The 24,237-nt window shown below is 37.4% G+C and overlaps 1 protein-coding gene across 3 annotated transcripts in view; it reads right to left on the bottom strand.

The window, feature by feature from the left end:
• Nucleotides 1-24,237, bottom strand: part of tafa1a (TAFA chemokine like family member 1a) — a 45,012-nt gene that overhangs the window by 4,131 nt on the left and 16,644 nt on the right. For 2 of the 3 annotated variants that reach the window (XM_056246430.1, XM_056246429.1), the window contains exons 3-4: nt 5,686-5,826; nt 360-484 (exon numbers count right to left, since the gene is read on the bottom strand). In XM_056246430.1, the coding sequence (XP_056102405.1) occupies nt 360-484; nt 5,686-5,826 (266 nt within the window). The remainder of the gene's footprint in view (nt 1-359; nt 485-5,685; nt 5,827-24,237) is intronic. The other variant, XM_056246431.1, reaches the window with a different exon arrangement.

Below are 24,237 nucleotides of genomic sequence, written 5' to 3'. Positions count from 1 at the left end.
CGTTGTGTCATTTTCTGCCTGACGGAAGTTACATGACCGAATCACTGTTATTTTAGTAAATATTGAATTTCTTGTGAGCTAACAGCAGTGTGCAGGGCTTCTATTTTTATAATATGTCCAGTGTCCAACACACTTGCCTGTAACCATTCAGGTGTATGTTGTTTATTTATTGTTCTGTGTTCTGCTCTTTATTAACCAACTATTTCAGTGAAATAAGCAAAAAACAATAGCACAACACAGACACACACTCAATCACATCATGCAATCATCATACACCGCACCACTAAGAGTCATGAATTGTTCAGTATCTTGAGTAATGTAAAGTAACAAGGAATGCTTTCAGGTGCTCTAAATCTCACCCTGGTGGTTTTGATCTTGTTTCCGGAGTAGCACATCCAGCCGGAGTTATCTGGTAGAGTCTTGCATTCTTCTCCCTCCAGACACGGCTCCATCTCACACCACCACTTCCCAATCACTATGGAGGCTGCAAGCAGATCATAATTGAGTTAGACTCTTACGCGCATCTGACTTAAAACAGGGTAAGGTTCCAGTTCCCATCCTCGACTGCTCCTTGCATCTGACAATAAAATGTACGTTTACATGTCTAAGGATGCTTTTCTGACTGCATCACTCCAAATGTTTTAGAATAGATTTTAAGTATTTAGACTAAGTAATTTATGCATGGTCTAAATTAAATTAAATTAATATTTCATCCAAAAATGAAAAATCTGTCATCACATTCTCACCCTCATGTTGTTCCAAACCTGTATGATTTTCTTTCTTCTGAAGAAGATATTATGATAAATGTTTTGTGTCCACACAATGGAAGTCAATAGTGTGCAAAATTGTTTGGTTACCAACATTTTTCAACATAAATAACTTTGTGTTTTGCCAAAGAAAGAAAGTCATACAAGTTTGAAACAACATGAGCAAAACTAAATGATGACAGAATAAAAAAAAAAATTGGGTGAATTATTCCTTCAAATTAAATTACAAAAATGTGAATGAATGGATGGATGGATGGATAGACAGATAAATGAATGTACACTAAGAAAAAAGTTAAATATGGTTCTATATTGAACCCGAAGTTCTTGGCTTGATTTTAAAGAACCCTTTTAGGCCATAAAGTTTTATATAAAGAGAAATGTCTTAAATGATTGCATAATACTTTCATGTTTAATGGGTTATAAATTTAAGGTATGTTTATGAGCTGTTTAATAAATAATAATAATGTAATTAAGAATGAATAAATACAATCAATTAATATTAAACCCATAAATTGATCCCATTTGAACCCCTAAAATGTTCTATATGAAGCACCTGACAGAACCCTAATACGTTCCATATAGATCCTTTTCTTAGGATTGTATAAAAAAAATAGTATTCAATAAACATTATATAGCACACAGTGTTACACATATGTATTTAAATTTATTGTAATATGTGTTTTGTCATAAGAAAGGATGGCTTCCTCCAGCAGAGTCTGGTTCCTCTCAACGATGTTTTTCTCCATCTTAAACATTTTATGCACTTTTTGTTCTTGCCACAGACTTTGGCTTGTTCATTGGGGCTTTAAGGTACAATTTTCTATAAAACTGCTGTGAAACGATATGTTGTGAAAGGCGCTATACAAATAAAATTGACCTGACTCTAATGTGCTTGAATGAATAGCCCCAGTGGATGTCCGTGGTCAGTAGGAGCAGAGCCATTTCACAGAGTGGCATTTTATGAAAGGTATTATTCTGAAATGAAATCCTATGCCGAATTGTTCACTTAAATCACCTTGTAGTCTTAGAAAATATTCTGAAAAAAAATATACGGCCCATGTACATAATGAAGGTCAATCTACTGACATTACAATGAAAAGTTTGACGTCATTTCAGTTATAGAGAGAAAAGCATTCTTGAAAACTATCAATTTTTCCCACTCTGCAAAATTGATGATAATTACCAAATGGAGATCAAGTAGGGATCATTAAGAAAGCAGGTGCTGAGGAGGTAGAGAACATCTTATATTGGCATCACTATGATTATATTAAAATATGATACATTAATGCATCACTGCAATGCTGTCACCTTGCATTGAACACCAAACGTTTCAGGAGAGAGTGTTACTAATACCTGAAACGGTTTGTATAAGGAACTTTTATGTTATTAATATTCTGACAAGTACTCGAAGTTTGTGACTTACTCCATTTCCGTGATAACGGCACTGAACTTAAGTCATATTCATTAATATTGCAAAACCCAAAAGCACTCAACCAATAGTTTAGTTTTTTTTGCGAATAGGCCTTTAAAATTGAATTTGTCTATGCTCAACACTTTCTCCAAGGATATTTTAAAAGAGTGAATGACCATTCAAGCTTTATAGACTTTGCTAACATGTACAATAGTCACAACACTGCATGGATTAGACCAATCTTACACTGATCTGGCTACAGAGCAATAAAATCAATGGAAAACAACCTCAGGCAAGGGCTCTGTTTTGATTAAAATTTACTTTACTAGGTCTCTTATCCTCCATAAAGTAAACAAAACATCTCATACACAACATGTAACCTTCACTGTCATGTACTCCTTTGACAGAGAGATAGCCTTCAGCCTCATATCCTAGAATATCACTATGGATGAGAAGAGAACGAGAAAACGGACCAGTTTTAATGGCCACTATCTCAGTAAATGTCATCTCAGTTTAACTGGTAACCATAAAATGCAATAGAAGTATCCTACAAAATGTAACATTTAAATCACAATTACCGTCAAAATATTCTACTTCGATACATGTTACTGCTGCAAGACCATAATAAGTTAAAATATTTAGTAAATTAATGTAAATAGACCTAAATATAAATAAAAAATATTAGTTCAACACATTTATATAAAATATCATAGTTACATCAGTTCATGTTACTGCTGCAAGACCCAAATATAAATAACAAATATTATTTCAATACATTTATATAAAATATAATTGTTACATCAGTTCATAGTGCTGCAAGACCAAAATAAATTAATATGGGATTTCCTTCACAAAGTGGTGGACGCTTCCAGAATCTTTCTGTCATTGTCTTTTAATTACTTTCTTGGCAAAGACTGTACTCTTTTTAGGTAAAACAGCAACAACATGAAGTTCCAAGTAACTGAAGATGGTTTTGGACCAAACATCTGTATTTTCCCCCTGTTGCTTTATATAAATCAAGTTGCTTTATTTTTTTCAGAGTGCAGACCATCCTTATGTATTTTGGTAAAACAACAATACAGAAACAACACGCACCAATACCTGAAAAAAAAGTAACTTCCAAACACACGGCCTGGACTGCCTCTGGACTTTACTAGTCCTCTACAGAATAGACAACACATTGCGGCCCGAAAAGATGGAAAAGGTAACTGCCTTTGTTTCTAATGATGCTGCTGTCTTGTGGCAACATGCGTTTGTCTTTCCCCACCCAGACACTATTTATTTAAAAAAAATTAATACAGAATCCTAAACACAACTGCTATAGTTTCAGATGAAGATTAGGCTAAATATGTTGTAAATATGCACTTATCTGCCACTTTATTAGGTGCACCTTTGAATGTATTTCATTAACTGTTGATCTACTGGGATTTTCACACACCCACCTCTAAGGTTTAGACTATAGAGCATGGTCCAAAAAAGAGAAAATATCCAGTTAGCAGTAGTTCTGTGTGCCTTGTTGATGCCAGAGGTCAGAGGAGAATGGCCAGACTGGCTCGAGCTGATAGAAAGGCAACAGTAACTCAAATGATCACTCGTTACAAGCGAGGTCTGCAGAAGAGCATCTCTGAACGCACGACACAACAAACCTTGAAACAGATACAGGACTCCAGCAGCAGAAGACCACTCGGGTGTCAATCCTGTCAGCTAAGAACAGGAACCTGCAGAGGCCATGATTCGAACAGGCTCACCAAAATTGACAGTAGAAAATTGGAAAAATGTTGCCTGTTCTGATGAGTCTCTATTTCTGCTTCCACACTTAGATGGTAGAGTCAGAATTTGGGATTAACAACATGAAAGCATGGATCCATCCTGACTTGCACCAACGGTTCAGGCTGGTTGTGGTGTAATGGTGTTGTAATGGTGTGGGGGGATATTTTCTTGCCACACTTAAACACCACAGCCTACCTGAGTGTTGTTGCTGATGTCCATCCCTTTATGACCACAGTGTATCCTCTTCTGATGGCTACTTCCAGCAGGATAACACACGTCACAAAGCTCAAATCAACTCAAACTGGTTTCTTGAACATGACACTGAGTTCTCTATACTCAAATGGCCTCCACAGTCACCAGATCTCAATCTAACACAGTCTCATCCCAAGACGTCATCTGTCTGACGCTTTTGACCATATGTCAACATCCGACGTTTTAGGGTACCCTTTAACGTCAGTTAGATGACGATCCTAGGGCGTCATGTAACTGACGCTTTACCTTTAGCGTCAGTTAGATGACGCGGGTAGGTTTAGGTCTGGGGTAGGGTTAGGATTAGATACCGTCATCTAACTGACGTTAAAGGGTACCCTAAAACGTCGGATGTTGACGTATGGTCAAAAGCGTCAGTCATATGACGTCTTGGGATGAGACTGGGCTGCTCAATCCAATAAATCACCTTTGGAATATGGGGGAACGGGAGATTTATATCATGGATGTGGAGCTAACAATGGATGTGCAGAAATTGCATGATGCTTTCATGTCAATATGGACCAAAATATCTGAGGAAGGTCTCCAGCACCTTGTTGAATCTGTGCCATGAAGAATTAAGACAGTTCTAGTCCAACCCGGTACCTAAAAAAGTGTCCGGTGAGTGTGTTCATGTTGGATTCATTTATTCAATATTTATAGAATGTATATTTATATAAATGTCTTGACATGTTTGCAAAATACTTTTTATTAAATCATGATGCTAACCCTTGATTTAACCCTTGCCATTTAAAGAAATCAGCCTCAAACAATGGCAGCCTCAGTCACCAACCTTTCACTTTTGATTCATCTTTTTTCCATACAATGACAGTGAATGGTGCCTGTCATTCTGTCTAATATCTTGAAAGAAAAAAGTGACAGGGGTTTGGAACGACACAACGATGAGTAAATGATAACAGAAATGTTATTTTTGAGTGAATTATCCCTTTAAGCTAAGGCATTTAAGTGTTTTAAAATCCCCCCCCCCCCCCCAAAAACGACAGACGTCATCTTTAGGAAAAGAATATCCTAATGAGCTTTACTTAGGGAAAAGGTCGGATGCTCCTCCGCGAGATGCAGTCAAAGTTAATGTTCTTTGATTATCTCGGGGTGCGTTGCGAGTGAGATGTTCTCCCAGAAGTGTTAGTTTACAGCAGCTCGTTTGTCATAAGGACAGAGCATTAATAATGAAAAGCCCTGAGGATCTGAGCTTTTCTAGGGCAGGGACACTGCAAGAGCGACCCTGAACAGAGTTTCTTCCAACATAGCACACCTTAAAAAAAGCTGTACAGTCTTTTGGAGCACCTTGCAGCTTTACACAGCTGCACAGAGTGTGTTTAAGCACAGCTGCACTGTGCAAGCCTGTTCAACCACTGCACAGCTGCACTAAGATGGTTTAAAACAGTCAGCATCTGTTACATTCAACATAACACAAAGGAAGCTATACGCACCTAAGATGAAAGGTGACTTGTGCCATGTCTCTTCACCTACCGTCAACACAGGAGGGTTTATTCCTGGTGGTCCCTGCTACTTTCCCTGGTAAACAGGAGCACTTCACGGTCTGAGATCTCTCTTCTATCTTGTTTTTGTTACAGCACCTGTGGGCCGCAATCACCTCGCATGTCCCTCCTTCTGTCGAAAGACAAAGCCATTAGTAAACAAACAAAAACTCCTGACTCGCCACGTGGATCTACATTTACAATCATTATCTCACGCATGTCATCTTTCATGGTCCCCTTAAACTGCCACATAATTCATCATGCATTTCAATTTAGACACCGCAGTCACTGAGGATGAGGCACTTTAGGAGCAGAGGAGAAGGAAAGAGGGAGATATATATGAGAGATGAGACACATTTTTTCACAGGTACATTTTAGATCTTAATTATATATTTTATTTTAATTAATTTTTTTCCTATATATTTATTTTACCCTATATTTTTCTTATATTAACTTTCGTTACTTTTTATTGTTATTTTCCCGTGTCCCTTTATTTTATTTTTCCTTTTTTATGTTCCCATATAAATATTACTTTTTTTTATTTTTCCTTGTCCCTTTTTAATTTTCCCCTTCATTTCCTTATTTACATTATTCCTTTTTATCTATTTTCCTTTATATCTATCCTGTATTAATTTTATTTTATTATTGTTTTTATTTACTCCTTGTCCCATTCCTTTTTACTCCCAGTCAGTTTATTTTTCATTTCATGTTCCTGTTCAAATATAATATTGCTTTATTTACTTTACTTTTTCCTTGTCCCTTTTTTAATTTTACATTCAATGCCTATATTTCTTGATTCACATAACATTCTCTTTATTATTTATTAATTAATTGTACCTTTCTTTTATTTTCTGTATTTCTTTATTTCACCTTATTTATTGTCTGCATTGTCTATTTTTAAGCAGTGCTCAACAGGCATGCCAATAAAGCTTTGCTGAGAGAAGAGAAATGGTTTCTGTAGGTTCAAGGGTCTTGGTGGCTGCTGCAATTTGTATACGAGTACTTTAACAATGAGTGATCTGGAATGAACCAAAGTCTTTTAAGGATGATGACCTGTAAGTTCCTTTACTTTAAATGAGATCATATACCAAACAAATCCAGCCTTTAGACATAGAAATCTCAGATAAAGATAGAAAATCTTCAGTTCATTGGACATTCTTCTCTGAATACTGAGCACCATACTATGGAAGCTTGTTTCTGCTACTGAATAAAAAATTATAATAAAAAAAATTGCGACTTTTTATCTCACAATTGCGAGATATGAAGTCAGAATTGTAAGAAATAAAGTCGCAATTGCGAGATATAAAGTCGCAATTCTGAGAAATAAAGTCGCAATTGCGAGAAAAAAAGACAGAATTGCGACTTTTTATCTCACAATTCTGACTTTTTTTTTCTCACAATTGCGAGTTTACATCTCGCAATTCTGACTTTATAACACATAATTGCAAGTTTATATCTCGAAATTCTGACATCTTTTCTCAGAATTGTGAGATATAAACTCGCAATTGGTTATCAGGCCAATTGGCTTTATGCACAGCTGCACTACTTCCTGAACTTTAGCCAGCTCCTTTGTTTCCTGTCTGCCATTATTTGACAAACTGATTAATCCAGGTGTGCCTGGCCTCAGTAACAATAATCAGGCACACCTGGATTAATCAGTTTGTCCAATAATGGCAGACAGGAAACAAAGGAGCTGGCTAAAGTTCAGGAAGTAGTGCAGCTGTGCATAAAGCCAATTCTCCCGGGGGGGGGGAGAATTCCCCCTTTAGAATAGTTTATATCTCACAATTCTGACTTTACAACACGCAATTGCGACTTTATATGAAGCAATTCTGACTTTATATCAAGCAATTGCGACTTTATATCACACAATTCTGACTTTATAACCTGCAATTGCGACTTTATATCAATAAATTCTGACTTTATATCTCGCAATTCTGAGAGAATTGTGAGATAAAAAGTCGCAATTACCTTTTTTATTTTTCATTCTGTGGCGGAAACAAGCTTCCATACTATTCTGTAGTGATCTGTTAAAATAACAAAATCTATTAAGGTGACCTCGAATTTGCAAAGATATTCAGTAAATACACAGTAGCAAAGTGATGACTCAGAAACAGATTTGTGTACCAGGTGAATCAAATAAATTTTTCTGACTAGACCACATCATTTCAAGTAGGCCTATTGTATATATCAGTAGCCACACAACACCCAATGTAACAATACATTTAGGCCTATGTGTGGAACAGACAGTAACTATTCACTGAATGTTTATCTCCCCGTAGTAGCCTACATTCACGAGACAAGCAAGCAAAGTTGTCTGAATCGGATTCTTGAGTGAATAGTTCTTTTCATTGACTCAGTTGATTCAGTTCACAAAGCCAGTCTAAATGATTCATTCACTGATGCGGTCGCAAATTTCACTCGCAAAGATCCGGGAGCAGAAAATAACAAACAAAGTTGCATAACAGTCTGCACAAAGTATATCGTATGTCTTCAGATGAGGTGGAATATAGGCCAGGATTAATATCACTTTTATGGTCCTTTGCGTTATTTTTATTGCAGGGAAAACCGTGAACATTATGGAAGTTTTTCCGTTGGTGTTTTAGAAGAAAGGAAGTCACGTGACGTGGGTTGGGAACAACATTGTGGTGGTGAGTAAATTGTCATTTTTATTTTTGGCTAGTAAAGTGAACTAATCTTTTAACTTTAAAAATAGCAAGCTGATATTGTAATGGCTAACGTTACCCCATTGCACATCTTCAAAATATAGCACGGTCTTTTCATATTACACTACGTAATTATACAAAAATGAGAATTTGAAAATGAACCATCTTCACTTTTAAAAAAAGTGTTTTCTAGTCTAGTCTTCAAATGGGTCAAAAATGGCATAAGTTATACCTGACTTGCTGCTAACAAAAGTTCCAGTCATGGCCATAACTAGAAGGTTTGGCTTCAATGACTTAAACAGGCAAATAGCATTGTGGAAATCAGGAAACAATAAAGCTGCACTATACTGAGAACTGTTGTGGATGGTTGAGTAGGCCTTGTTTGTGCTTCTATAATTATGAAAAATACTCCATTCCCCAGTGGTGCTTCAGTCAGAATTCATAGGGGTTTGTTTTCTGTAATGCCTAGTCTTAATTACACAAGACAGATCCAGTTTCCTCTTTGATCTATCAAGAGAAGGAGAAAATGCTGGAGCTCCTGACTAAAATATCTTGACTCCTCATTGAGCGTAAACAGAGCAGTGGGACTCTCGTTTGGGGATTAGAAAAGAGTGAAAAAAAAAAAAAAAAAGAAGTTAAATGCACTTTCAAAAATCAATAAAAATGTAAATAGCTTCTCTGTCTCCAGCTTCTTAGGCTCTCATTACCTCTAGATTGAAGTTAGTCAAAGCATGAGGGGAAAGACACAGAAAGAAAGACAGGAACAGAGCGCTGGCTGTCGACTGTTAACGGCACATCAGAATATTTTCGAGCTCTTCTGAATATTTAAGCAGGTGACAGTGGACAGCTCAGATCCATGCAGGGACGTGATTGCTTTTTATATTCTGTCACTTCGTGCGACTCACTAGAAATTGATTGCTGAACCTCAGGGGCTTAACGTTATCTCGTATAGGCCTCCGTGTGGCTCCTTCCTGTTCAACATATGAAACAGAGGGTCAGAGGACTTTTAAAGCTCTGGTAAAGCACTGTCAAGCAGCTTTCATTAAACGGACCTTGTGTGTGTGTGTGTGGGTGTGTACATAAACTGTACACTGGGGTCCAAAAGTCTGATACCACTTGTGAAAATGCATATTTTCCCCTACAATTTCTTAAATACAGATTATTAAGTGGAAAGTTGAATTGAAAAATGACATGAATTTGTCATAGTACTTGGTTTGTTTGTCTTTTGTCCTGGGATGATTTGAGAAAGACTCCAAAGAGCATCTTAAGCTTCAGTGGAAGAATAACTGACTGTCTGTACGAAGAGTCGCGTGTTTACTTAATTAAGATTATGCATTACTTCTAGGTCCCTAATTAAATAGGCTATCCCTTATTCATTTTATGTCATAACATAGGGCTGCACTATTTGACTGCAAAATTACAACACTAATATTCATGTTTTTTTATTATTAATTTTCAAACATCTAAAACTATAAGCAGAAGTATAAATTAAAACCAACGCGTAGTCTACAGCGTAGAGGCTCCGGCGTAGGTCCGACGCAGAAGTATAAATCAGCCTTGAGACGTTGAAAACACCAGATCATGATGTCTTCGCATGTAAGGCCACGTTCACACCGCAAGTCCTAATGCTCAATTCTGATTTTTTGCTCAGATCCGATTTTTTTGATTGGCTGTTCACATTACCTTTTAAAATGTGACCTATATCTGATTCCAGTGTGAACTGTTTGAGGTTTCAAACTAACCGGCATGCACAAAAGAACAATAACAATGACATCAGACGCAGCACGCGGTTGCACTAAAGTTCGGGAGGTTATGGAGGAAGTAAGCATATTCGCATTTATTTCATAATGTTTGTGAATGGAAACTTTTGCGGGTTTATGGTTGCAAATTCACTACAGAGATCTGTGTGGATGCGTAGACGAAGCCAGGAGTGGTGGGAATATGACGTGAAGTTTCACTGAGACGCTGTTCTCCTGTGTCCCCGTTCTTCCATTTCGTGTGCAATTTTTTCAAAAACGGAGCGATTACGGTAGGTCCTTCTAGCTTGAATTGAAGTATCTCCTACTACTTAGATCTAACACCTAGCTCACTCTCATTGACTCACTTCATCGCTGTTCTCCATATCTAGTCAAGTTTTTAATGTTAGGCTACTATCTGTGTCTGTTGTGTCTGGGCTTCGCCGGCGCATAATTGTGACAAATGTCGACGTAGATTGAAGTAAAAGTCGCATCAAATCCGCCTTGATTGTTCACACTGCGGCCGCATTGAAAAAAAATCAGATATGGGTCTGATTCAGGACCACATATGTATGTGGTCTAAATCTGATTTGAAAAAATCAGATCTGGGCTAGATTTGAGTGTTCACACTACCTCTGAAGAAGTCTGACCTGGTCACTTGACCCCAAAAAAATCTGATTTGGGCCACTTTTGCCTGCAGTGTGAACGGGGCCTAAAAGAACACAGTGCCATTATTCACTCTGAAAGACGCTGTGCATATATTTAATGAAATCACAGTCTTTGCGATTTAATAATCGCACTAAGCCAAATCGTGATTTCAGTTTTATTTTGATTACGGTAATTGTGCAACCTATCATAATGTTTATTTGTCCTAAAATGGTTTATTACTAGCCTGGTTAAAACCAGACCATTCTCAGTTGTAACTGAGTTATGGTCTGGCAAAGCGTCATAGACAAATCATTTCCAGAGGGGCGTCACCAACGGACGTCGCGGATAGACCTAAAACCAATTAGAGCGATGAAGGAGATGGCGTATGCAGAGCGGCGGAGAAACATCTCCGAGTGTTGTTTTTGCTCGGTATTTAACAAAAAGGAAACGTTCAAATCGCTTAAAACAGACGCGATAGCTGATTCGAACGAGTGATGTGCGACGGCGGCATCCATCTTTGTAATGTAGGCTACAAAATCTGCTTCAAAACGTTTCTGATTGGTGCCTCGATTTCGGCGGATTGGAAATGAGCTTGAATGAGCTCTTTGCCAGACTAACTTTCAGAACAAATCTAAATTTGCCGGAAGTTGTCTGGGTTTTCCCAGGCTAGTTTATTACCAGTTTTGAATTAGATTCCCTTAGGCTCAGACTTTTGGACTCTACTGTATACCGTCAACCAGACTACAATACTTCCCATTCTCCAATTACATTTTTGGAATTCTTTTCTAGTTTTTCATCAAATTTATATCTGAAATTAGATCCGGTATCTATTTAAAGGGAAGAAGCCAAAAGCAGTCAAGCACTTTGCTGCTGTAATGTTCACCAACCTCTGCAGGAACGACTCAAAAACATCCCGAAAATTCAATTTAAAAGTCTTGCGTATAATTCCATTAAATGTTAATGACTAAGCAAACTCAGAAAACCTACAGAGTATCATTGAATGTTGCTGAGTTTCATATTTTTAAAAGACATAGCATAAGGTCACCCTGAGGGAGTGTAGGCTACACCGCTGATTGATCTAGCCGATTCTAGCGGATGCACTGATAGCTGCTGTGCTAGGGAATCCTGCATCATACTGCTTACTACAAGGGCTATTTTAGGCACTTATTCAGTTTAATGGATATGAGACCAGGCCATCGGGGACCAATATAGGCTCATTTTCCTGTAGCAGCCGCGGTGCGGAGAGAGAAAAATAGACAGCGTATTACACACGGGCTATAACTTTGACTCTTCTGCTGTCTAATTAGCCAGCTGGAGTGTGTGTGTGTGTGTGTGTGTCGTGTCTGTCTGGAGAAGGTGTAGTGTGTGCATTCGGCCTCAATTGTTCCATTCATCCGCAACCATCTGTGTGAGAGTTTTCCCTGACAGGCAGGTTATATCACAACCTCTCAACAGCAAACAAACACACTTTCAGAGGACAAACAAACAGTGACAGATGAGCAGGCACAATGGGCCTCTGCCTATGAACACATGAGCCTGGACAGGAAACATTTCAGTCACATACTGCAAAAAAGCTAGAAGGGAAACGGGTTGACGAAAAGAGGAGCTAGTCTGGGTGAGGAGGACACAGTAAAGCTGCACACCGAAAGCAGATCCATTCCGTTTAGTAGTCCATTACATGTGTGTAATTTATAATCTATGATTGAATCATCTTTCTTACAAGAGTGTAAACACTGTGACTCTGTGGCACTATGTTTGAATGATTCGACATGTCAACCTCTGGCTTGACCAATGGTGTGAGTTTGGGGCTGGGCTGGGTAGGCACTGATTACATGTAATCAGATTCCAAAAATTATGTACTTGTAATTAGATTATATTACATTTTAAAATAATCAGACTACAGGTAGTTTTTTATTGATTACATATTATTCACACAGTGGCAGTAAACCATTCATAATTTATTGATTCTCCCACTTCTTTTTCATGTTTTAAATATTCCTTTCTAAGCAAGCATATCGCTTACATACATTCCGAAAGTCTTCTAGTTTTGTGAAATTGCACACAAACCAGCCACTAGTCAGGTGACTAATTACATGAAAAATTGAGAGGCCACAAAGCATTTGATCACTTGATTTACAGAAATCATTTCACTTTTAAGGAGTGTTTGCATATCGAATCAAATACATATTTATTAGCCTATTATTTGAATTATTACTCAGAAACCCTGACATAATGTAATATTTAATGCACTTCATGTTTTTGACAGCAAAAAATTTAATATATTTTCTTTCTCTTTGTATTTTTTATAACAATACGGTGTAATATTACCCTATCCAATTCAATGTGATAAATGAGTTTGGTCAAAAGTAATCTAATAGTAATCAAAAAGTAGTCCGATTATATGACCTTAAATGTGTAATGTAGTGGATTACCTTACTAACAACACTACAACACTGACTAACCGTTAGCTCGAAAAATAATAAACAGAGCCAAAGGGCTGACCAGTTGCAATTTCTCAGAAAAACCTGTTCGGAGACATTAAGTAATTGTTTTTGTAATGTCTATTTACACTAAGTGCAAATAGTCTGTCAATTTACACTAATTCCGCCCACCATTGTCTTGTTGAGCAAGACAAAATTGCAAAAGAAACCCACCCAGTAACAGAAGCAGTGGCGTGAAGGATAGTGGATGTATTTTTGATGCTTTTTTCAGTTAATTCAGCTTTCTTAACCTACTAGACTCCATTCAAATTTAACTTTTAATATTAAAAAAATTGCTGTTTGAGAACAGTTTATGAGGCAATAAGGGTTAGAAGGGTTAAAGTCATCTATCCAACCCATCACCACAGAGTAGTAACATTAAAGCATGCAAGTTATTTTCTGTCATTACTTTTATTATTATTATTCAGCCCATACAGCCTGATAAGACAAGTCTTACAAGTTAGTCATCACATTTTTTTCTTTAAGACTCTTCATAGTCAGTTACATAACATAGATTGTCTAATTTGATACAAAAAAAAAAAAAGACTGATTGCCCCTTGACTAATCGATAGTTGGTCATACTAGTATGTTTATGCAACTGGCCCCAGGTCTATTTAAATCAGGAAGGAAACCACCAGGAAACAAGAATGTTTTAAAGCCCAACACCAGAAGGTTTCATTAAGGTGACCTTGTCAGAATACAGGTTTTAGCCCTACACTCTGACAGTGCTGTCAACAGCGGTTGATGAGAGAGCAGACTCATGACACGCACAAAAATCACAACCTCCACCGCTATTACACACTGGCCAGGGGTGTTTATTCCTTTGGGTGTTACATCACAGAATGCTGTCATTCTTCTGGAAAAAGCTGAAATTGGTGAGTACCGTTCACTGATGAATTGCTTTATCCTCGCAACCCTCAAAACAAATTTGTCACTGACGGGGAAAAAAAAAACCTGTTTCTTACAACCAAGCTGCTTCCACCGAGGCAAAGAATGAACTCTGAGGCAACAAACAGAGGTTATCTATTCCAGTGCACATGAAACGCATCCCTAGCAGTGTATTTTCACTGCTACAGAAAAACATCTACCTATAGAGCAGAAATATAACCTAGTAAAGGAAAACATATACTGCAAAACATATTAAATCAGTATCTTCACTACCGTTCAAAAGTTAGATTTAAAAAAAAAAAATGTTTTAGTATACTGTAAAAACGGGGGATGGGGAGGGGGGAGGGGGTTGCCCGATTTTTTTTAAAGGTTAAAGGGGGGCGTGACCAAAAACTTTTGAGAACCTATGCTATGACTGACAAAAGAACCATAAAATACACCAAAAACGCGAATCCATATGTGTGCAAGGAACAGACCAAAATTCAATATTCGGCTATCTTCTTCTCCATTCTCAGCAGAGAGTGCAAATATCAAACCCCATGCTCGTTACAAATTCAAAAATTGCCGCCCCAGGAAGCTTTACCACATGTTTTATGGCAGTGATATCAAACGCTCATTGGCTCCAGAGATGGTCTTATTATTGGCAGATACGTGGGTCCGTGGCTTTACCATTGGAGAAAGAGTAACGGCTAACTTGGATCACGTGTGCCTTGATAACCAATCACATTACAGCCTTGACGTCATTAAACTTCGTTCTGAGTTGTATGACAGTGAGTCAATCACTTTTTGCGGATACCATAGAAATGAATGAGAAGTGCCGTAAACTGAGTCATACCTGTCACTCAATTGTCCGTGATTTCTCTTATAAAACAGCATTTTTTTCCGGTGAAAACTCTAAAATCGATAAATCCAAAACAAAAAGCGGTTTATTCAGCGTAGTGAATCCTCTCCTCCATTGACATCCATTTAAAAAAAAAAAGGCCTCTTGTCTCCTTCCCTGCGCACCGGATAGATAGCATTACACTTTTTTTTCTGCTAACCTTGTCTCCAAGTGGATTTGGTGGCTCCAAGGGGGTAATCCATCGACCGGAAGTTGAAGCCGGCCGGGTGCCGCCATGTTGTAGCAGAACTTCACTTGCGTTAGCATTTCCATTGACTCCCATTCATTTTGGCGTCACTTTGACAGCGAATAACTTTACATCTGAGGCGTTTAAAGACTCCATTTGTCCATTATTTATTTCTAAAGAAACACGACAATGTATAAAGGGCTCCATTACCTTCTATGTTACATTATGGCCCCGTAGAAACCATAGACAGTAAAAGAAATGGACACAGCGACCCCATAGACTTCAACGGAGAAAAGTGAAGTCAATTAGAAGCACTCACTTCCTGATTGCCAAGCGAACTGCGCATGCTCAAACTGAGCTGGACGACGTAGATGTGACGTGAGCAACCTGACTGACAGTTGTACGTCTTCTAGTAGCTGTGCCAAGAGGAATCTGAATCATTCCCTTCCAAATCTTGCAGAGCCGGAGTTCGTGAGTATTAGCTGTCCATGAGCTAGCAGCAGGAGAAACTTTATGACTCTCTATGGGCTTCTCCCTTGACTTTATGCCTCCACGTCCCCCCGATTGCGCGCGAGCTTCTACTTCTGTCTATACGGTAATTTCTCTACTGTGCGACAGAGAGTCGCGTGTTATGACGCAATCGTTAGCCTATTTTTACAAAAACGGCTTCTACGGGGCCATAACGTAAGATACAAGGTAATGGAGCCTTTTATACATTGTCGTGTTTCTTAAGAAATAAACAATGGACAAATGGAGTCTTTAAACGCCTCAGATGTAAAGTTATTCGCTGTCAAAGTGACGCAAAAATGAATGGGAGTCAATGGGATGCTAACAGCAGGTGAAGGCTTGTTAGCCAATGTTGTTCCATTCATTTATTTGAAAATTATTCAAATGTTTAAGTATGCTCCATGACATTACACACTTTGGTTTTAAGTCACTATGTAGACTTGTTGTAGGTTTTGTGTTTTCCTGTAGGAAGATGAATCATCTTCCACGTCCCAGATCTCCTTGCTGCACCATTAGGATTTCTCTACTTGCTTTCGATTTAGTTCCCTATCCATTTTCCTTTCGCTTTTTATGAGTTTTACGGTCCATGCCGCAAAGAATCGTGCCTCAAGCGTGATGCTGCTTCACAGTAGGGATGCTGTGCTCGTTGTGATGTGCTGTGTTTGGTTTGTTCCAATATAGCACTTTGTATTAGGGCCTGAAAGTTGGAATCTGGTCTAACTACAGAACCTTCTTCCAAATTCTGAGTCTCTCCCACACGCCTTTCGGCAAAACTCCTGCTGAGATGTGATGTGTGTTTTTTCCCTCTCAGCAAAGTTGTTTTGGTTGCCACCCATCTGCACCAGGCAGATTTCTGAACTGTGCTCGCTATTGTTGTCTCGCAGAGGACTGTAACTCTGTTAGTGTCGCTGTGTTAGTGCTTCTCTTAATGACCTCTGCTTCTGTTGCTCCTCTCACCCAGACAGACACTCCGTACTGGGGAACAGCCAGTTCTGGACAGATTCGTAGTTGTTCCTCATGTCCAAACCATTTTAATGATGACTGTCTCTCTGCTCAGAGGTACATTCAATTCTTTAGATTGCCTTCCGTTGGCTGGTATTTTTCAAGAAACTCGTCTCATAATTACTTTTAGTGTTCTCTGGCGTTTCTTTGGAAATACAATATACCCGTACAACTTCAACCACACTCAAATAGATTCCTGTCAAGTCATTGTGTATCTTGGCAAAGGGTAATTAACTCTTATAAAAGTTAAAGGGGTGTATACTAAATTATTTTCTTTTTCATTTATTTTAAAATGGCTTAATTAATTTAATAGTTATAGCTAGTTGTGCTTCAGGAGTTTACATTGGATATCAATTAGCAACCCAACAGAGAGCCAAAAGTGTTTTCTCAGAAATTTAAATGTTGTTAAAATCGAGTAATTGAAAAATGAGCCAGTACAAAACAGCTCCATCCATGTATTTAACATATTTAACATAGTTCAACCCATATTTAGTGTGCTCCGCATCATATTTTCTTTTACCTTGTTTTTGAGGATGAGGGAATGCATGCGACTTCTTTTTACCTATAGTAACAGATGAATTGAAACTAAAACATAATTGAGTTTTATTGTACGCTCAGCCATTATGGAATCTATGCATGATTAGATGGTTAGTTGCATTTTATTTTATTTGCATTTAGCATTGCTTTTTTCTCGCTGTCTGTGACCCGATCAGAACAGATTTGAAATTGTGACCCATTTGTGGAACTGCTTTAACAACCACTTTTATTGTGATCTTTGTGTTTGTGTTGAGAGCCATAATCTAAAATACTATGGAAGCCCATTTTTACTTAAATAATTGTGTGCTAAAGTCTAAAATAAAAAATAGTCATACTGTGTGATAAAAAGTCACAGTTAAACTTAAAATACATACCGGTACATTGTGAGATATAAAGTTAAGGCTGGGAACTGGAAGATGCTACTGTTCAAAACTTTAAATTAATTGAAAACTTTTAAATAAATAAATGCTTCAGGGAGCAGGATGTATTAAATTGATCAAAAGTTACAGTTAAGACATTTATAATGTTAGAAAAGATTTATATTTTTAATGCTGTTCTTTTGAAGTTTTTATTTATCAGAGAATCCTGAAAAATGAAATGTATCACAGTTTCCACAAAAATGTTATGCTGCACAACTCTTTTCAACATTGATAATAATAATAATAATAATAATAATAAATTTTACTTGAGCAGTAAATCTTCATATTATAATGATTTGTGAAGGATCATCTGACACTGAAGACTGGAGTAATGATGCTGAAAATACAGCTTTGCATCTCAGGAATAAATTACATTTTAAAACATATTACAATAGAAAACAGTTATTTTAATGGTAATATATTCATTTTTATCAAATAAATTCAGCCTTGGTGAGCACAAGAGATTTCTTTCAAAAACAATAAATTTGGTTTCACTTTATTTTGATGTTCCCTTTAACACACTGTTGACTGTATTGCACATACATGTCTACTAACTCTCATTAAGGTGATGATACACAGAGCAACTTTTTGAGCAATGTTGCTGGGTAATGTTGCCGGCCAATGTTGCCGTCAACTGGCAACCAGATGAGACACAGGGCCCACGACCGATCTAAATTATCCAGATAGAAATGTATTGCCTATTTTCAATGGGAAAGTGCCCAAGCAACTATCGCTCGGCAAGATTGCCCAGCAACATTGCTCAAAATGTTACCCTGTGTATCATCACCTTTAGAGTATTAGTAGACTGGTAGAATGTCTGTTGAAGGACCATCACAATAAAGAGTTAGCAGACATTAACCCTCTGGTGCTCCTCATTTGGGTGTAGCACTTGTTATCTTCGCGGTCATAAGTGACTGGACACCTGGAAATGAAACTTCCTCCACCCCAGTAAAACCAATGTAATATATTTTTTGTTCAATAATATTTTTTCTTTTGTAATTTGAGAGGATTTGATGGTACTTATTAATATTTATGGTTAATTTTTGCCATTGAAAATAATGCATTTAAAAAAAAAAAAAAATTTTAAATATATTTTTTTCAATTCATGCAGTATTTTAGATTAATATAGAGACTAGGCCTTTTAAATCCAATTTTTGAAGTCAGATTAGCGCCATCTGTTGAGAGAAAATAAAATAAAACATGTAATTTCATAGTGTTACCACTAGATGCCTGTATAGCTCTCTATGGAGAGGCTTGTGAATTTTCTAGTTGTTTGTGGACAAAATTACTTTTAAGATAAGATTTAAGATAAGATTTAAGACACTTTTACTCAAATAATACTTTTGTCAAGGTTTATAAAAAAATGTGATGTGAAGTGTACACGTTTTTTGCATTATTATTACTACAGTCAAATGTGAATACAGAGAAAGCATTTTATTACACGTAGGATTAAAATAATTCAATAAAAAATTTACAAAAATAAACAGGAATGCTTTATCACAGCTTAATCCATCTGGATCTGATCTCATTTCAACCTCTTATTTCAGTCATGGCTCAATTATGCTGTATGGTAATAGCCCAACCAGTTCATTTGTGTTTATAATTGTGTGTGTGTGTGAGAGAGAGAGAGAGTGGGTGGGTCTGTTTTTCACTATTGATGTTTCAGAGTTTCACCCTCTTCATTGCTGTGCACTTTTTTTTTGGTCAATTTCCCATTCAATTCCTATGGTCGGACATTTTTGACCGGAGAGCACAAGTGTGACTTTTTTTTTTTTTTTTTACGACCACTTACGCCTGCTCAAATCATGCCCTCAATTTTGTTTGAGTTCACATTCCAAATGCCATAAGTCACCAAGTTTCATAACATTACGACGAAGCTGTGATTTTTAGAAATTCAAAACAGAAAATTTTCAAAAGAGAATTAGTTGACGTGTTGCTGCAAAAAGACTATCAAAATAAAGTGTTACCGAAAATGTATCTGACTATAATAACAAAAAATAAATAAAGCCACAATTGTGATATACACGGTTGCAGTTTACTTTTTTTCTTTAATAGTCTGAGGTGAAAACAGGCTTTCTTCCATTTAACAACACTGCTCCATCATGTAAATCTGGAAAAGCTTATGGACAATGAATTCTTATCACAGACTCTCATGTAAAAACAAGACACACTTCTCTAAAATGCTAGCACTTTTTCTTTAGGAAAAAGACTTTAAAATGTTCAATTTCTCTGCTTCTGCTGCTGGCATGATGTCAGTCTGACGGAGTCATGCTGTTCAGAGCTTTGAGATGAAGCTGATTCACAATGAGAGATTTCACATCAAACAGATAGAGGGCAAACAGAGAGAGACGCCCCATCAGCGCACACCCCTTTAAATGCACAAGCCCTGTGTTTTAAACAAAAATAAAAAGAAGGATGGCATTGAAAGGTGCTCAGAACAAATATTTACTCTCCAGTAAACAAATCCGAGATTCTGCTCAGGCATCTCTTCACCTCTGCCCTGAGTGAGTTCAGTGCCGAGGCAGAGCAAATGACCCCGACCACTAAAAAATCAAATATTTGCGCTGACTAGCAGCTAATGCATTTTTGCCATATCTCTGTAAGCAACTCACGTGTGATACAGTTTTTTTTTTTTTTTTACTCATTCCAGTGGCCGATGGGCATGGTTATATATCACTGCTAAAATTATGCAAAAACTGTGAATGAGCACATGTTCCATTTATTATCTCTGTCGTAGATTCATTTTTCCGAAACAATGCCCTTTCAAATGGCATGGTAGTTTTTTTTTTTTTACAACACGTGTATTTTACACATGGGTGAAGCAAATATCAATAGCGGGACTGAAAGTACGAGTCACAGAAGACAAATGAAAGCTGGTGGTTTATAAAACTACACATGCCTCCGAGCACCACTATCCAAGCGCAGAGTGAAAAACAGCCTGCCAAGGGAGGCCTGTATAAAACTGCCAATGTTTTATTAAAATGCCGTGCAACTACAAAAGGGGAGAGCTGGTGTTGTTTTTAGATGAATAAGAATGACATGAAAGGGGTAAAGGGAGAAGGGACTGAAGAAGAGAGAGGGAGGAGAAGGAGAAGGGAAGAGAGAGAGAATCTATCCACATCAGTATGCGTTTCCTCAAAGGCCGTCAGCGGGCTGTCACATTCAGAGGGGGCTGGAGCTTCAGACACTGGAACTGATCTGGGGCATGAAATCATATTCTGACTCTCCTAAAGGACCTTAAGAGAAGCTGGTCGTCCAAAATAAGAAAATAAAATTGTGGGTGCTCTGTTTGTGCTCTTGATTCAGCAGTGATTTTACACTAGCAATTTTACAGACTTAACACATCCGAGAGTCATGGCTGTGTTGATAGAGTGAGAGCGAGAAAGTTACACTAAAATGAACAGCATACCCATTATGCACAATGTTTTTGTTTTGTTTGTTTGTTTTTGTTAGGGGTAAAACTGCTGTTTTGCTTGGTGCCTAGTCAAGATGAAGTTAGGACGCTTGCCTAGTTTATATAAAAAATATTTAAAAACACAAATATATCTTTCTTTCTTTTTAACAAAATATGATGTAATCTACCCTGACTATAGTTGCGGGCTATAGTCTATAGGTTTGTAGTTCATATTCATATTTTGATTAATATTCACAAAAAAAGAATATATATTTACATGTCTTTCTTTCTTTTAATATTTTGAATTCATGTTTTAATATATGTATGTGTGTGTGTAAAATTTAAAACAGAAATATTTACTCTCACTTAATGCATCCTTAAAAAATATGGAAAAAAAACATTGATTAAAAATATTAATTTCTTAAAGAAAAAATCCTTCTGACCCCAAACTTTTGAACAGTAGTGTACATGGTTTACAGAACTTAAAATTACATTTTAAAAGTTTAATTTTTTATAAATCCAACCAAATTGACAGCTAGTGAGCACCCTACATCTCCATTGTTGTCCTCCACTAAAAAAAAAACATTTTAGTTTGTTGTACTGACAAGTTTAGTTTGTTGAGTCGACTGGCCTAACAGTCTGTGGATGCACGATTTCTGCCGCAGCATTTTTAGACAAACACTTTTTTTTTTAAATCTACAGTAGTTGTGCAACTTAATTATAAAAATGTGAATAATTTGTATTCTTTTTAAAGTTACAATCTGAAATCCACTTGCTCCAAAGCAGGGTTTGAAGCGCATGACACTTGTGTGCTTGTTGAACATTTTAATTTCAAAACCATGAGCGTTAATAGAGATTCAATCCTCCCTTTACTGCTTTAACAGCTTCCACTCTTCTAGGTAAGCTTTCCACTAGATCAAGGCTGTGTGGATTTGCTCCCTTTCAGACAGGAGCATAAGTGAGGTCAAGTGCTTCAAATTCATCTCAAAGGTGTTTGGCGGGGTTCGGGTCTGTGCAGAACAGTCGGGTCTTTCACACACTGGTCTCTGTAAACCATTTCTTATGGACCTCACCATGATGAAATTCACCAAGCTTCTGGGGTCTTGTAAATCTCTGTCTAGAGAGATTGCGTCTGTCTGTAATAGGTGCAGCAGAAATCGTCACGTCTATCTTGTTGATCAGTGTGTGATCAGTGTGTGAGCGATTCCCTGTCCTCTTTCTAATCTCTTCCTCCCCACCGTCCTCCAGTCTTCACAACAGAGCTCATCTCGTCTCCAGAAGAGGCTGGCGTGTATGTGAAACATTCGGACCTGGCTGCTCTTCACACAGCTTTCTCATGCTCAAGTGTAATCACCAGTGCTATAGGCATCGGCATGACAGACCTAGACAGACAGCCTCGTGGCCTGAGTAATTTTGCCGTAAATGTCGCGAAGAAGTGTTTCAGACAAACACAATTACACGACGAGATTGTCTGCCCACATGCATGAATAACCAGGAGATGAGAGCTTGAACCGGTAGAACCAAATTAAGCCGCTCTCGGTTATGCTGTTCTGGATGCATTCAAGCACATAAGTATTATCTACTCTTCTTCTAAAAATACACAGCCACTGAACCCTGTTGAATACCTGTCTTCATGGAAAGAGCAATCTGTTTTCAGTACTGCCACACTGATCAAAGCGGCCCACTCGCGCCGTATAAATGCGACGGGCTCAAATTGTCCAATGTTAACAGTAGCAAACACACTCGCTCTGCTTAAACCATTCACACCTCAAACAACCTCTGTCTAATCCCTTCATCCTCTCATAATGAGAGAAATGAGCTCGGGGTGCAATAATGGCCTCATAACTTCATGAAGGTGAGTGTGAGGATGTGTGGGTGCTAAAGCACACGAGGTATTGAATAAAGAACAGCGGCGCTAATCACGTACCAAGCCCCAGATTGGGTTGCTCATTATCTTGCTAATTTATGAAGTTCCCCTCCCTTTTGGGCTCGATTTCAAGCTCAAGATGTTTTCTTTGGAAATAATAAGGTAATTAAATGTATACAGTATGAAATAATGGTAATTAATTTTGCAGTGTATTCTTGAAGAAGTCTTATTGCAAGAATGCGGTTTCAGTGGAAATGTGTCTCGTTGAAATGTATCTGCTGTTTCCCAGTGGACTTGAATGGAAAATAACAGAACATAAAAGCTATCTCAACAAAACATAATGCATATCTCAACTGAAGTGATTATTTATGGGTATGACACTGTTTACCACACATTTTGTCTTCAAATCCCATGATATTCAGCTCTAATGAGTCCAATACCGCTGTGGGCACAAATGCAAAGGATTAAAAGAATAAAAATAATATGAATGAGATTCTAAACATTTACACTGTGAATATGGACACAGGGGTTTTTATTTGTGAGAGTGGTCGCCTGTCCGGTTTAATTACTCCACAAAAGAGATCATGCTTCTTGGCCGTAAACCATAATTTCCATGTATTATTAACAAGCTAATAATCGTGGATCAGAGAAACACCAACAGCGTTCTTCTGGCTGTGATTTAGGTAGTGCTAATCTCAACGTTTTGCTTGCAGGGCATACAAAATACAACTCACAGTGGGCCTTTGAAACTCTCATTACAAATATTCACATGGCCTGGGGGAAGAACACTGAACTGATGTGTTAATTCAAATGCACTAATTTCACTACTGCTTAATTCCCATTATCTCTTGCTCTTTGCATAGTGCACATTTAGAGGGGAATTGACTTGAATTTCTTGGCAATTTCCTGGTGTGATGAGTTTTTCCCCTCACTGTGGAAATATGTTCCAATTCTTTGCAAATTATTCCAGTGGCGTAGGTTTATTTGAAACGTTTACTGCTCTTGATTGCATATTGCAAGAAAAGATCAATACTAATCGAGTTATGTGAGCATATTATATTGTAGGGGAGTCCAGGGAGTCATTACAGTTATTTGATTAAAAATAGAGAAAACGGTAATATTGTAAAAAAAATATTAAAATGTATTTTATTCCTGTGATGGTAAAGCTGAATTTGAATCACATGATCCGTCAGAAATCATTCTGAAATGATAATTTGCTTCTAAAGCACATTCAACAAGTAAAAAAAAAAACAGCATTTATTTGAAACCAGTATTTTTGTAACAATGTAAAAGTCACTTTTGGTTAAACATACTGTTTCTTTTTTTGTTCAAA

This window comes from Rhinichthys klamathensis, unplaced genomic scaffold (assembly GCF_029890125.1).
Source record: "Rhinichthys klamathensis goyatoka isolate OS25496 unplaced genomic scaffold, OSU_Roscu_1.1 h1tg000037l_1, whole genome shotgun sequence".
Classification (NCBI taxonomy): domain Eukaryota; kingdom Metazoa; phylum Chordata; class Actinopteri; order Cypriniformes; family Leuciscidae; genus Rhinichthys; species Rhinichthys klamathensis.
The sequence above is the reverse complement of the archived record's forward strand: the minus strand, read 5'-3'. Positions and strand labels throughout refer to the sequence as shown.